At 41.6% G+C, this 15,732-nt stretch overlaps 1 protein-coding gene across 1 annotated transcript; it reads left to right on the forward strand.

Moving 5' to 3' along the window:
* Positions 1-14,702: 14,702 nt before the first annotated feature.
* On the forward strand, positions 14,703-15,705 carry LOC117647853 (protein ANTAGONIST OF LIKE HETEROCHROMATIN PROTEIN 1-like). The gene is made up of 2 exons (XM_034389825.1): positions 14,703-15,001; positions 15,088-15,705. The coding sequence occupies exons 1-2, from the start codon at positions 14,756-14,758 to the stop codon at positions 15,703-15,705; spliced, it is 864 nt and encodes a 287-aa protein (XP_034245716.1). The 5' UTR covers positions 14,703-14,755.
* The last annotated feature ends 27 nt before the right edge of the window (positions 15,706-15,732 follow it).

Raw genomic sequence — 15,732 nt, forward strand, 5'->3', positions numbered from 1 at the left:
AGTGGTAACTTAGGGTGGGCGCGCACATAGAACGCCTGCCAAAACCTGGCGTTTGGGTGGTCGGCGGGTATCACGTGCTTTGCTCTGTAGTGCTCTTCCGGTCGTTGGGAGTTTTGCAACCACCTGACACACTTCATTTCAAGAGAATCGAGCTCAGTATGGTAGGGATTCCCACGTTTACGCAGCATGTTCCAGATCGAGGGGTGGCCGACTTCGATGTTCCTCGTACATCGGTCAAATGTTCCGAAAAATGTTCCCAGATGTTCCCAATGTTCCCATGTTCCCAAATGTTCCCAGTATTCCTCAATGTTCCCAGATGTTCCTAAATGTTCCCAAATGTTCCTTAATGTTCCAAAATGTTCCTTGTGTTCCTCCGGTTTATTATATCTTTTTTAGCCTCTCCCGTGTGAGGATGGTCGGATGCACACTCTCATTCGTAGTAAGAGACATCAGGTTGAAACGATGTCACGTTTGTTTGAGCATTGAGTCACATTCGTTTGGATGTGAAACTGCCAAAAATTAGCTCGTTCACATTCAAACGAATGTGACAATGCCACATTTTGTCACGTTCGTTTCAACGTGATGTCACGTACTTGGAATGAATGAATGAATGAATGAGTGTGTGTGTGTGTGTGTGTGCGCGCGCGCGCGCGTGTGCGTGTGTGTATACGTAAAAGGGGGACGGGGGGAATTGCCGCGGTCCGGTCTACTTCAAATTTGGTATGTGTGGAGGACCAAATGAACTATATCCTGAGACGGCTTTTTCGATGCGAGGCCCAGGGGCACTGCTGCAGGTGCCACGGGGCAAAGTAGGATCCAGTTACAGAACTAGAATAGAAAAAAGGGGTGTTTTTGGAAACGGGGCTGGGGCAAGGTCAACCGGTCCATTTTGAGTCAATCGAAGAAGTTTGGACCCAGGTTCGACTTTAGGTGGGGCCAAATACGACAAAAGCATTAAATTTATTGAACAAGTACTTTGAGAGGTGGTCTGATGATGAAAATCACATCTCTTTTTACCGCAGACCTAGGTTCGAGTCGGCGGGGTCAAAATCGATGAAAATGTAATCTTAATTTGAATTTCACAGTGTTTCACATGTTTTCGGGTCCGCTGACGACGAAAAAACATCATTTTTGACCTCAGACCGAGTTTTAGGTTCCCCAGTTGAGTCAAATGCAACCAAAATTTTTTAAGCAGCTCCAAAAGTGACTCACGTTTGTGTCACGCTTGCAAGTGTGAGACACCGATGTCTCCTCCTAACACTTGCAAGCCAAGCGTATGACCCGTAGCATTTGTACCAGGGACAACCATACCAGCTTGCAAGTGTGAGACGACTAGTTCACGCTTGCATTCGACAGCAATGGAGGTAATCTGGAGATGTTCCCTAAATATTCTCAGATGTTGCCAGATGTTCCAAGATGTTCCTTGATGTTCCCGAATGTTCCCAAATGTTCCAACATAATTTCCAGATAATTCCAAATGTTTCCGATGTTCCTGATGTTTCCGATGTTCCCTCTATTCCAAGATGTTCTGAAATGTTCCCAAAATTGTAACATGTTCCAACATGTTCCGTCCGGAACATGTTCCTCGTACGGAAGTTTCTGGAGTCGGCCACCCCTCGTTCCAGATGATTGTTGCGTGCTCATAGGTGAGTGGGAGCTTATACAGGGTGAGTTTTCTCACTGTGTCAATAATTTGCAGGCAGTTTGGGCATCTGTAGGGGACCATTTTTTACCAAAGAACTAGTGGGCGCAAACGTCTAGATACGGAGATAATTGGTGTTTTGAATTTGGATTTTGCGCCTACAAGGTAGGCACCCGGTGCCACTGAGGGTGGTAGGACCTGTCGAGTGGGTGTCGCGGGACTAGCAGTACTCGCGGGAGTGCCACTTACCTCGCGGAAGTATCCGTGGAATCCCGCCACCCTCGCAAAGACAGCCGTGAGATCCACTGTAACGGGGGCCACCATGACAGCCCCTTGAGACCCGCGGCAACCCCTCCCAAAAGACATTTGCAAGGTCCGCCGCACCCCTTCGAGACTCGAAGCACCCCTCCTAGACCCGCGACACCCCCACGTAAGGTCCTGCGCCCATCAGTGGCAGCGGGTGCCTACCTCGCAGGCGCGAAGGCCAATTACAAAGCACCAATTATCTCCGTACCTAGACGTTTGCGCCCACTAGTTCAGTGGTAGAAAATGATCCCCTTGGGGTGCCCAAACTACCTACAAATTATTGAGAAAACTCACCCTGTACATAACCGGGGATGGCAGCCAGCCATATGTTTTCCTCAAAAGCGATGGACACATCAAATGGTCGAAGCTGCCGGGGTTCAGTGCCTCGCCACTCAGAGGAGTCCGCCGGGCTGAGGAACATGTTGTCACGACCGTAGTAGGCTCTAACGTCGATCCTTGGTCCCAGAACAGGACGGGACGGCGCGGAGCGGCGGGTGCAGGGGCGACCGGCGGATGGACTGGCCTGGGACGAGGGGTGTCCTGGAGCTCTGCTGGTAGGACAGCCGGCGGGGTGGCCGGGAGCAGCTGGGCGAGTCGCCGGGATGTCCGGGACGGCCTCGGCTGTGACATCAGCCGGGCGGCAAGGGTGCCGGGGCTCCGTCGTGCGGCGAAGACCTCTCCGATGAGTCAAATCCCACCGCTGCCACCAATGTGGTATTCTGGCTCTCAGTAGAGAATGAGCCGAGACACTTGGTGGTAGGAGGGATTTATTGGGGTAAATGTCTACTTTAGGGGCTCCAGCGACTTGGAGCCTCTCAAGTACACCGCTGGATGCGGAAAGTTGCGTACAATTACGTTATGACATTGGTTTTCAGGCGCTTGGCCTTTTTTTTGCGTATTTAAACAAAATAGTGACTGACCCTAACCCTGTGACGCGTCCTTTCGGCACACTTAAATGGGCACTTCACACATTCGTCGTGGACGCTCCTCTTCTCACACGTCATTTTGTGGGTTGCGGTTTCATTTTCACTCATAGCGATGTGCTGTTAATGCTTCAAACGTAATAAACAGAATACCTCACATGTTCGTTCTGCAACGAAGATGTGTGCGGTGTGCTGTGCGGTTGGGTTAGAAAGGTTAACCTTGTCACTGACGAGCGGAAACTGTGTCGCCCCAATATTTTGGAAGATTTGTTGGGTCGTAGTGTGGCCCCAATATTTTGGAAGATCTGTTGGGTCCTAAGTAAGAAACGAAGATGAATTCGGAATACTGTGTTTTGCGCCTTTGTGTGAACTGTTTGATCCGAACATGTTCCCTTCCCGACAATTTTAAGGAACAGTGTGAGTTTCTATGGAAAGTTTTACGCTTGTTTTGCTGAACGTGGCTGTAATTATTGCTTGGCACTCCGCCTGCTTCTCCGCCGCAGTCTCTTACTGCATAAAATTCTGTTTAGAGTAATCAGCAGTCATAAGGTAGAATTCGAATAGTGCTTTTGGACTGTTGTCCATTTTGCTTCCTGTCCATTGTCTGAGTTGTCCCACCCAAATATTCACCCTTCTATTTGTGCGAAACAAAGATCTGTTCCGAACTGTGCGTTTTCCATGTTTCTGAAGCATTCTTGTGAACTCTCCCATTGTGTGACGCCGCTTGGCAACTCTCTCTTAAGAAAGCTGTGGACTAGGGTGTTTCACTTTTGCAAAAAGTTTCGAAATCTCATGACCGCCGGGTGAAAATTGATTTTTTATCAAAAAAAAAAAAAGTTTACGTGTTTCGGGGTTTTCCAAATTTCGCAAAATTAGAGGTCGCTCAACGCCTTTGAAAAATTTAGGCTGTTTTTACTTAAGTCCAAAATGCTGAAATCGCCAATTATTGACCGATTTGGACCATTCTGGGCTCATTTGAAAGGTTTTGAGCTGTACTTTAAGAATCTGCGGCCAGAAATTCGATTGAAGTCGTTTGTTAGGCTACAGAGCCACGTTTGTGTTTTTCAAGGCCCTAATTGCAACTTTACGCGACTGTATCTTCGGCAGTTATAAACCGATTTGCCCCCGCGATATCTTAAAATGACCGTCAGAGTCTCCCCTTTCCAACGGTGTGCTTGGATTGTCATTTGACGCATTTGCCTAGTTTCTATGAGGCTCAAAGTAAAGATATGCGACAAATTTTTATGTTTACCGTACACTTCTTGTACGAAAAGTGTACTGACGAGAGCGGATCTTCGCTTTCACCCCTATTTTCAGTTGCGCATGATGCTTTTACCACCTCAAAGCCGGCTGGTGCTGCTACAATGGCTCCAGGGACATATAAATAGCGTTCGATGTTGAAATCTCATGTTTAGGTCAGTGCTTTTACACCTTCTATGGTTTAACGTCTCCCCGCGACATCCCAAAACAGACTTCAAATTCACATCTTTCCGAAACTGTGGTTAATCTTTAGTTTAAGTCTATTTTGTATCAAAAGATGGTCAACGCCTTTGTGGGTAGGGGTCTATTTGACCGGTTTCTACCGATTAGAGCTAGATAGCAAGCAACACTCTTTATGGTTATAAAGATACATTTTCAGGGGATTTCACTGTGCACCACTGTCTGTGGACCAATGGATGCATTTTGCTGTGCTAAAAGTCAACCTGCCCATAATGATTTTCACCAACACTTCACTCTAAAGATAAATATTCGGAATATACGAAGAGGCCCCCGGTGAAGATTTTAGCCAGAGCACTTTCGTGAATTCACGAATAATCTTGGTAATTTAGAAATGTTCTTCGTAAATCCACGAACATTCATCGTGAATTATTAAGATTATTCGTATATACACAAGCCCGAATTCTCGCACACCCAGAGTCTCTCTAACCTGAATTCCCACTGACCCGATTCAAAAGTGTTGTGTTGATTCATAACTTAACTTTAGTGTCACTAACCTGAATTGTCACAGAGCCGAAATCTCACTAGCCCGAAAGTTTTTAAACCGCAGAGGTAGTCGCACTGGACCGAATTCCCATTGACCCGAAATGTCACAGACCCGAAAATGCCGTGGATTGAATTTTGTTGATTTTCCTGTCTCACTGACCCGAAGTCCTATAGACCCGAAAAGTCGTGTAAGAGGGGTGGAGCACGGAGTCTGGACGATGGAGAGGCTGTGGCGAGTTCTCCAAATCCAAATTCAAGCATTCATTTAGAACAATCTGTAAGAAATAAATTGGGAATAAACGAAGCTGCCTCGGGCAAAACTGTAGTCAAAGGTTTCTTTGTAAATTCGCAAATATTATTCGTAAAAACTGTGAATCTTCGTGTATATACGAATAATCTAAACAATTCACGATGAATGTTCGTGGATTTACGAAGAACATTTCTAAATTACCAAGAATATTCGTGAATTCACGAAAGTGCTCTGGCTAAAATCTTCACCAGAGGCTTCTTCGTATTCCGAATATTTATCTTTACAGTGAAGTGTTGGTGAAAATCATTATGGGCAGGTTGACTTTTAGCTCAGCAACACTGTGGCAAAAAGCTACGGAATATTCTGTAAACAGCTTGTGGTTATTCTCCGTAGCCCCCTTATCAATATTCTCCGTAGGCTCTTACAGTATTCTCTGTAGGACCGCACAGTATTCTCCGTAGGACCTTACAGTGATCTCCGTAGGACTATACAGTCTTCGAGGTCCTACGGAGAAGACTAAGCGGACTAACAGAGAATACTGTGCGGCCCTACGGAGAATACTGTAAGAGCCTACGGAGAATATTGATAAGAGGGCTACGGAGAATCCTGGCAAAAAAATTAACAGAATTTTCCGTACCTTTTTGCCACAGTGAAAATGCATTGGTCCACAGACAGTGGTGCACAGTGAAATCCTCGCAAGCAACACTCTTTATGGTTATAAAGATACATTTTCAGGGGATTTCACTGTGCACCACTCACACTAAATTACTATGTAGGTTTTTCTGCGCGCTAATGCACGAAATTGTACATGCACTTCGTAACGCACGAATTTGTGCGCGATAATGCACGATTTCGTGCGCAAGTATGCAGGAAATCGTGCATTGTCGCGCACAAATTCGTGCGTTAGGAAGTGCATGTACAATTTCGTGCATTAGCGCGCAGAAAAACCTACATAGTAATTTAGTGTGCTGTCTGTGTGTGGACCAATGCATTTTGCTGAGCTAGAAGACCCCTACCCACGAAGGCGTTGACCACCTTTTGATACAAAATAGACTTAAACTAAAGATTAACCACAGTTTTGGAAAGATGTGAATTTGAAGTCTGTTTTGGGATGTCGCGGGGAGACGTTAAACCATAGAAGGTGTAGAAGCACTGACCTAAACATGAGATTTCAACATCGAACGCTATTTATATGTCCCTGGAGCCATTGTAGCAGCACCAGCCGGCTTTGAGGTGGTAAAAGCATCATGCGCAACTGAAAATAGGGGTGAAAGCGAAGATCCGCTCTCGTCAGTACACTTTTCGTACAAGAAGTGTACGGTAAACATGAAAATTTGTCGCATATCTTTACTTTGAGCCTCATAGAAACTAGGCAAATGCGTCAAATGACAATCCAAGCACACCGTTGGAAAGGGGAGACTCTGACGGTCATTTTAAGATATCGCGGGGGCAAATCGGTTTATAACTGCCGAAGATACAGTCGCGCAAAGTTGCAATTAGGGCCTTGAAAAACACAAACGTGGCTCTGTAGCCTAACAAACGACTTCCATCGAATTTCTGGCCGCAGATTCTTAAAGTACAGCTCACAACCTTTCAAATGAGCCCAGAATGGTCCAAATCGGTCAATAATTGGCGATTTCAGCATTTTGGACTTAAGTAAAAACAGCCTAAATTTTTCAAAGGCGTTGAGCGACCTCTAATTTTGCGAAATTTGGAAAACCCCGAAACACGTTAACTTTTTTTTTTGATAAAAAATCAATTTTCACCCGGCGGTCATGAGATTTCGAAACTTTTTGCAAAAGTGAAACACCCTACTGTGGACCCTTTTATCTGTGCAAAACAAAGATCTGTTCCGGTCTGAGCACGCATTACTAAGCATTCTTGCGAACTGTCCCATCGTGTGAACTGTCACACCCGAATATTCACCCTTCTATTTGTGCGAAACAAAGTTCTGTTCTGGACTGTCTGTTTTGCAAGTGTATGAATCGTCTCATCTGAATATTTTCATTTCTACATGTGGAAAATTAGTCAAACTGTCTCATTGTGCATTGCTCCTAGAGGTTTCCTGTCCCATTGTGTGAGCTGTCCCACCCAAATACTCACCCTTCTATGTGTGCGAAAAAAAGATCTGTTAGGAATTGTGTGTTTTGCATGTTTTTGTAGCATTCTTGCGAACTGTCCAATCGGGTGATCTGTCACACCCAAATTTTCACCCTTCTATCTGTGCAGTGCGAAACAAAGATCTGTTCTGGACTGTCTGTTTTGCAAGTGTATGAATCGTCTCATCTGAATATTTTCATTTCTACATGTGGAAAATTAGTCGAACTGTCTCATTGTGTGACTTGTCTCACCCAAATATTCACCCTTGCATACCAATGCCAGGGGGTTGAAACTCTAACAATTGTCACACAAATTCAGTGAATTTTTTCTTTTCTTCATGTGGAAAATAATTCAAACTGTCCCATTATGTTACTTATCTCACCCAAAAATTACGTTGCTTTTTATATCAGTCTGAGCACGCGTTACTTCAGAGACTGCTTGTTGAGTGCAGCTTGATGACTAACATTAGTGATTTTTTTCAACGGACTGTGGATCATTCTTTACATGTGTTGTGTTCTTGTTTCAGGATGGCTGAATGGATCATTTGGAGCATGATGAGCTTATTACTTGGTCCAAGACAGAAGGTGTTCTGGAATCCTTGTGTGTTGGCCTTTCCCTTTCCGAGAACACAAGGTGGGCTATAAGACTTCAACTTCAATTTCTGTTCTGGACTGTCTGTTTTGCAAGTGTATGAATCGTCTCATCTGAATATTTTCATTTCTACATGTGGAAAATTAGTCAAACTCTCTCATTGTGCATTGCTCCTAGAGGTTTCCTGTCCCATTGTGTGAGCTGTCCCACCCAAATACTCACCCTTCTATGTGCGCGAAACAAAGATCTGTTGTGGATCATTCTTAAACTGGGTCCTGTCAGACAGTTAAGAAAAAGAAATTACTTGGAATGTATATTTGGTATATGCTTATTTAAATAAGTTATACATCCAGCTCACTTATAGGCGCTGTCAGACAGTATGGAAAAATAATTTCCTGGGATGCATATTTAAATTAGTAATACATTCAGGTGACATGTAAAAAACCAAACTAAATCACTATTTACTATATCAAAGCATAAGAGCAGGGTAAATCTTTGTGCCTATCACTAAAACTACAATGAAACCATTGACATGTAGAACATGCTGACAAAATCAATTAGGGGTTTAAAAATTGGCCTTATCAGACAGTATAGAAAAAAAAAACACTTGGAATGTATACTTGGTACATGGTGATTTAAATTAGTAATACATTCAATTAACTTATGATGACATATGACAGGCTGGTCTTCATCTCTAACTCTGTGGTTCTATATTCTCCTTATCTTGTTCAAAATCTACCAACCACACAGCCATGTTATTCAAATTCACTCTATAACCAAGTGACAGACTGTATGTTACTGTCACATTTCTAACAATGGGGCCAATTCGTTCATTAGTGAAATCGTTGAAGCATTCTTCAAATTCTTCTGCGGCATTTGCCATTCTGCTGTGTAACAGGTCACTTATTGGTTCAGTGCTTAAGTTGTTGATGAAACAGAAAGCTGCTAATGTCGCAACATCATCCCGTGTTGGGTGCCTACGAGACATTGCAGTTATAAGGTATTTAGGAAGAGATGCCAGATGATATCTTAGCATGTGCTTGACACTGAACCACATTTCATCCAATTCGAGTTAGTCCTCGGGTGATGTGTGTCTGCTTATTTTTCTAAAAAAAATTCTTCCTGCCTCTTCGTTTGTCAGGTTTTTGTATGGAAATTCATAATTTTGAAAAGCAGCCATTGCAAAATCACTGTTGGAAGAAATGTAAACTGAGACATTAAAATTTTAATGAAAATTTAATTGTCACATCTTTTTAAAAATCTGAATTGCTCTGTGAAGGGATTTGATTTAACTGAATGACGGGTGAGACTTACCACAGGGTGTTTGGCCTGTCACGAGGTGTACAGTAGGGTTGTAGGGAGGGGCTGGGAGTGAGGAGGGCACTTGCAGTGGATGGCTGGTGTCAAAGAGAGGATGTCAGGACCTGTTAAGGGGATAGAGGACTAACAGGTATTAGGGACCTTCAGAATGATAACCCATTCTTACAGATGAGGGATGGAGTGGGTGTGGAGCTTAATGGTGCTGGGTAACCACAGGTTTTTTTTTTTCATTGTGTTCTGAATGTCCATGAGGTTGAATAGGTGAATCAATTAATACAAGTCACTTTAAACATCAATCATGTTTTCAGTTCATTGATTTATTTCGAAGGATAGTATTCTTAATTTTATACATTTAGAAGCCAAGCTGGGGAAGAAAGTTTGAGCTGTGTTGGGGGTTTCTCATTATCGTGTGATAGTCTCAAAGTTTCAAACTTTTGTAGCTCCTACTTTTTTTGTCCATAAGGTTCTTAAAAATTTTTGTCCGTCTCCATTCGTTGGACTTTCATCCATCATTCATAGGTAGTCAAATAATACTTAAAGGATCCTATGCATGGGCCAGCAATATTCAAGTCCTTTTTTTGTTTGAAAGAGTAACGATAGATCTGCTTATGACTGCTGTAGTATGACGATTGTTTGAAATGTAAGACGTTTATAAACCAATAGGTGAATAAGATGTTTTGCAGGTTACGTATGGTTGTGATTAAGTCAATCGGATCTGCATTTTAGCCCCTTAAAGTGATGTATCACCCACTTTTGAGAACCATGTCTACCGATAAAGTACGATTTCAATGTAATAGATGCTTTGTAGTTTTCAAGAGTCTCTGTGGCAAGTAAATCAGTCGGAAATGTCGCACCTTGAAGGGACTCCCCAACTGATGTTGTAGTAACGCCCACTGCCGCTGTATTTTAGAAAGCACTAGAAGTTCTGCCGTTGGCAACATGCATTTATATTGCCAAAAATAATCGTTGATGTGATGAGAATCATCATTTAAATTCATACAACGTACCTTTAGCGGTTATATTATAACTTGCAATTCCAATAACGTCAACTGTGAACGTTTGCTGTTTGAATTTACAACGGTTATGCCGGTGAAAGACGTGTCAAGGGGTGGGGGGAACAGACAGCCAATAGGATTTCAGTTCGCGAGAGAACGTTTTCGGGTGTTTTAGCAGGCTGTGGCTGAGCGTATGTCTCTTTTGTTTTTGGTTGTAGCTTTATTATAAATAAAAAATATCTATTTGGGGTCAGTGATACCGGTGATGACGTTGTTTCAAAGATCTTGTAGAATCATGAAAGGTGTAAAAAGTGCTGAATGAAAAATATTTTATTGTAGTTTCATGTCAACAATGATTTGTTGGAGTGACCTTTTTAATGTGGGAGGTTAAGTGCTATCATGATGGGTCATTTGGACTATTGAAGAGATCCTCTGACTGGCCTTGTTCATGTTTTGATGTATCTAAATGGGACAAAATTCAATTCCTAAAGCCACTTAGAATGAAACATTGATTATCTGTGAAAAATTAAGAGTTTTCAAATGTTTAGCCTCTGACATTAAGAAGAATGTTGTATTTTTTGGAATGTATGTGAAACTGATTAGGAGTGTGTCTTTTTGTTGGTATATACTTATTTTAGTAACAAAAGAATCAGTTCTAAAGTCGATTTTAAATCATCCTTTTTCTGTCTATTTTCATTCAGCATGCACTTTGTTAACCTGAGCGGTCAAGTGTTTTAGTCAAAAAGTTTTAACTCGACAATATCCCTGGCTTAATTGCCATGATTTCAGTGCTGTTTGTGTCATTGTTTTGTCTGTGTTGGCAGGTTCAAGAAGCCTAGGTGCCCATGGAGTTTACTTGAGCAGCTCATTTATTCGCAAGTGATTGGCAGTGTAGCAGTGCCCTTGTCGAGCCATGGAGAAGATTGTTGGTTCCACTGATTTGGTATGTTTATTATATGATTTATCTTTGTACAATAAATAAAGGAGCTCCATCACTGCTCATTTAATAATTAGTTTAGAAAGCTTTTTATCTTTACTAACGGTCAAATTGTCACTTGGCTTGGTGATCTTTTAATTATAAAGAATTGCTGAGTCTTGGTATCTTATTTTTAATTTTGTACATGTAGAAGTTTATCTTGGAAAGAGAGGTTGCGATGTGAGGTAGGAAAGGCAGTTTCTATTCAGTTGATAATATCACAAGTCTGGTCTCAAAGTTTCAAATTGGTGTAGCTTTCTTTCTTAACCTGAGCGGTCAAGTGTTTTAGTCAATAAGTTTTAACTCGACAATATCCCTGGCTTAATTGCCATGATTTCAGTGCTGTTTGTGTCATTGTTTTGTCTGTGTTGGCAGGTTCAAGAAGGCTAGGTGCCCATGGAGTTTACTTGAGCAGCTCATTTATTCGCAACTGATTGGCAGTGAAGCAGTGCCTTTGTCGAGCCATGGAGAAGATTGTTGGTTCCAATGATTGGTATGTTTATTATATGATTTATCTTTGTACAATAAATAAAGGAGCTCCATCACTGCTCATTTAATAATTAGTTTAGAAAGCTTTTTATCTTTACTAACGGTCAAATTGTCACTTGGCTGGGTGATCTTTTAATTATAAAGAATTGCTGAGTCTTGGTATCTTATTCTTGTAGAAGTTTATTTTGGAAAGAGAGGTTGCGATGTGAGGTAGATGGAACATTGGATTGTGTGAATATGTATGTCAAGTGAGCTCTCTCTGTCTTTGTGCTAATTTTATAGTGAGAAATATTAAGTTATGTGCGCTTGTGTAAAAATGAAATAGTGTAAATTAATTATTATTATTGCAATAATTCATGAAATACGTGTTTTCCTGTATATGTTTCTATAAACACTCAGTCCCACTCAGTCCATTATATTGTATCTTAGGACATTGAAGAAGTTTGTTCACAAGAAATCAGGCCTTTCTTTTCAATTTTTTAAATTCCTGTCTTGTTGTTGGTGATGTTATTTCAGGATGGTGTGTACTGATGTTGTTCAAGACTGTTGTGTACTGTGGCTTTATGTGAGCAGATGTTGGGTGTGTTCATCTTTCTTCTTTGTGTTTAGAATGAATTTTGGTTGATTCGTATTTTTGACAGTCTGGTCTCAAAGTTTCAACTGTCTGCTTTACTTTTTTCATTAAGTACATTCCATTCTTTTGGGTATGCAAAAATCAATTAATATTTCTTCTGTGTTCATTATTGGAAGCTATTTGAAGCATTTTAGTTATGTATGTCCTAGTGCAAATTTGGTGACTGTGCGTTAAATAATCTTCTCTTTTGCTTGTTCTTTTTATTTTTGACTTTAGCAGCATGCTTAACAGAAGAGGGCAATATGTACAAGTTTAATTTTTCTTATATTAGCAAAAGCTATATTCAGTTAAGGCTCTGCAAAGTCAGCGCAGCAATGTCGGCGCAGTCGGAGCAGCAAACCCGGCGTAGCACAGGCGGAGCAGGAGTGGTGGGGGGGCACGGAGGTCGGGGGATGGGACTGCCGGTGCCGGTGCTGCCATCTAGTGAAACGTGCTGTATGGTGGTAACTCTGTTTTGTTTTGGGGCTGGCCTGCTGTACTTATTTCTGAAATTATACAATTTATAATGAATGCTGAAGGGCAATTTGGAGGAGCGGCTGGTCCACTGTTAGAAAAGATTGTTGAATTACGACAAAAGTTGCAACAACTTAGTCGTACCCAAACAACAAACTCATTCAAAATTAAAACGACTAAAACATCGTTCCAAAACAATTTCTACCGTTTCAGAAAATAACAGCTATTTAGTCGTTCAAAAACGAGATCCCTGTTTTAAAATGACAAACTCATTCACTAACGACAGAACTGAGCAGATCAAAAATTACATAAAAAAATATTTTAGTTCACTCAAAAAAAAATAATTCTTTAAAACTGAATCTGATATCTGCTGAAACATGTTCCAGGTACTCCACTGTCCATGCCCAGTTGCTTTGACCCGAGTTAAATTGTTTGCCTACCGCTGACTGCGCACTGCTTGAAGCCAACTGACCTGCTGTGTCGCTGATGAAGAGCTTGCTGCTGCACTATGGAAGAGTGCATCCTGCCTTAGCTGAGCATGTTCTGTTTTGCTTTCTGCATGATGTCTCCAGAAGATGCCTTCACTCTGCACTGCTTTGATTGTAAGAGCTCTGCTTGCTAATAAAATAGAACTTAAAAGCACTCAGTGGCTTGGTCAAGTGTGAGAACTAAATCTTTAACCTATTCTTGCACGTTTGTCTCTTGTCACGTTCAGGAGACAACGAAATACACTGCACTTCGAAGTTTGTGTTGATGGCTAGGCCACTGGGAAACTTCACAACATTCCATCAAGTTCTTTGTGGCAACACCAAAACAAAAGTCCCGCGGGTGTGGAAACGCATGATAGGGCCAAAGGTAATCCATGGAGAGTGAAACAGTCCAATATCCCCACACAATTTAGCAAAACTTGGGGTGAAAACATTAAATTTGAGACGACAACGGTCCACCAAAACAAACACACGCACACCGACCACCGTATATGAAAAATTCGACATAAGAGTAAATATGAGAAACAACAAGTTGACAAATGAAAGTGAAAGTAGAAGAGGGGAGCACCCTAATTTCTCATATTTACTCTCATGTCGAATTTTTCATATACGGTGGTCGGTGTGCGTGTGTTTGTTTTGGTGGACCGTTGTCGTCTCAAATTTAATGTTTTCACCCCAAGTTTTGCTAAATTGTGTGGGGATATTGGACTGTTTCACTCCCCATGGATTACCTTTGGCCCTATCATGCGTTTCCACGCCCGCGGGACTTTTGTTTTGGTGTTGCCACAAAGAACTTGATGGAATGTTGTGAAGTTTACCAGTGGCCTAGCCATCAACACAAACTTCGAAGTGCAGTGTATTTCGTTGTCTCCTGAACGTGACAAGAGACAAACGTGCAAGAATAGGTTAAAGATTTAGTTCTCACACTTGACCAAGCCACTGAGTGCTTTTAAGTTCTATTTTTATTAAGCAAGCAGAGCTCTTACAATCAAAGCAGTGCAGAGTGAAGGCATCTTCTGGAGACATCATGCAGAAAGCAAAACAGAACATGCTCAGCTAAGGCAGGATGCACTCTTCCATAGTGCAGCAGCAAGCTCTTCATCAGCGACATAGCAGGTCAGTTGGCTTCAAGCAGTGCGCAGTCAGCGGTAGGCAAACAATTTAACTCGGGTCAAAGCAACTGGGCATGGACAGTGGAGTACCGGGAACATGTTTAAGCAGATTTCAGATTCTTTTTTAAAGGAATAATTTTTTGTTTTTTTGAGTGAACTAAAATTTTTTTTCATGCAATTTTTGATCTGCTCAGTTCTGTCGTTAGTGAACGAGTTTGTCATTTTAAAACAGGGATCTCGTTTTTAAACGAGCTTTTTTATTCATGATAAAGTTGTTAATCATTTATTGTTCCCAAACAAATTTGTCGTTCACAAACAACTTTTTGGTTACGACTAGTTGTTTTTAAACAAATCATGTCGTTTATAAACAACTTGTGTTAGAAAAAAAATTAGCGACAAATTTGTCGTTAAATTACGACAAAATTTCTAACAGTGTCCGATGGCGCTTATTCTCGCATTAATTCAAGAAGAAGAAGATGAATATTTTCAGTTGATGATGGAAGCTGCTCGAATTGCTGCAAATGAGTGGATGGAGATGGAGGAAGGAGTGGGGTTAGGTAAGCTTTGGTTGATACTAATGTTGGAAATTTTCGTTCTTGCTATTACGTTACCGCTCACTTTTAATTCAACAGACGAGTTGGAGTCCTGGCAGCATGTTACTGTGAACATAGATGATTACCACAACATGAATGATAGGTGTTTTAGATTGCACTTTAGAATGTCTAAGCATGTCTTTGGAGTGAGTATTTAAATTGTTCATCTTTTTCATGTGAGCCATTTTTTTAAAAAGTTAATTTATTTAAATGGATCTTTAATTGTTTTCAGAGGTTAGTTCAAATCATTGAACAGCATTTAGAAGAAACTGGTAGGCTCCGAAGGCGCAGGACCCCTCTTCGAGACATTGTATTAATGGTGGTGTGGCAGCTAGCAACGCCTGACACTTTTAGAAGTGTTGCCCTCAGATTTGGAGTGACCCCAAGCACGCTATATTATTTCTATTCTTATATAATTCAGGCTCTCAGAGAAATGGCTGGAAAGTACATTGTGTGGCCAAATGAAGAAGAGCGTGTACAAATATCAGAAACTTTCAGGGTAGCCACTGGATTTCCTGGTGTCGTAGGCAGTGTTGATGGTACCCATGTGTATGTTACGGCTCCAGTTGAAAATGCAGCAGCATACAAGAACAGATTTCTAAGTCACAGTATACTTGTCCAAGCTGTTGTAGACAGCACGCTACTTGTAAGGGACTTTTCTGTTGGAGAACCCGGCAGTATGAATGATAATAGAGTTTTCCGTAGAAGTGAACTGTTCCGAGACATTTTGGCTGGAGAAAGACTGAGTCAAGGAGAATTTCTGGTTGGGGATGGAGCTTACACTTTATCTGAATTTGTAAGGACAGACTTGATTTCCTTTCTATTTATTGTGAATCAAAACAGTGCTTAAGTTAAATTTATATTTTATACAATTGCA

The sequence above is a fragment of the Thrips palmi genome, unplaced genomic scaffold, assembly GCF_012932325.1.
Source record: "Thrips palmi isolate BJ-2018 unplaced genomic scaffold, TpBJ-2018v1 HiC_scaffold_3, whole genome shotgun sequence".
Taxonomy (NCBI): domain Eukaryota; kingdom Metazoa; phylum Arthropoda; class Insecta; order Thysanoptera; family Thripidae; genus Thrips; species Thrips palmi.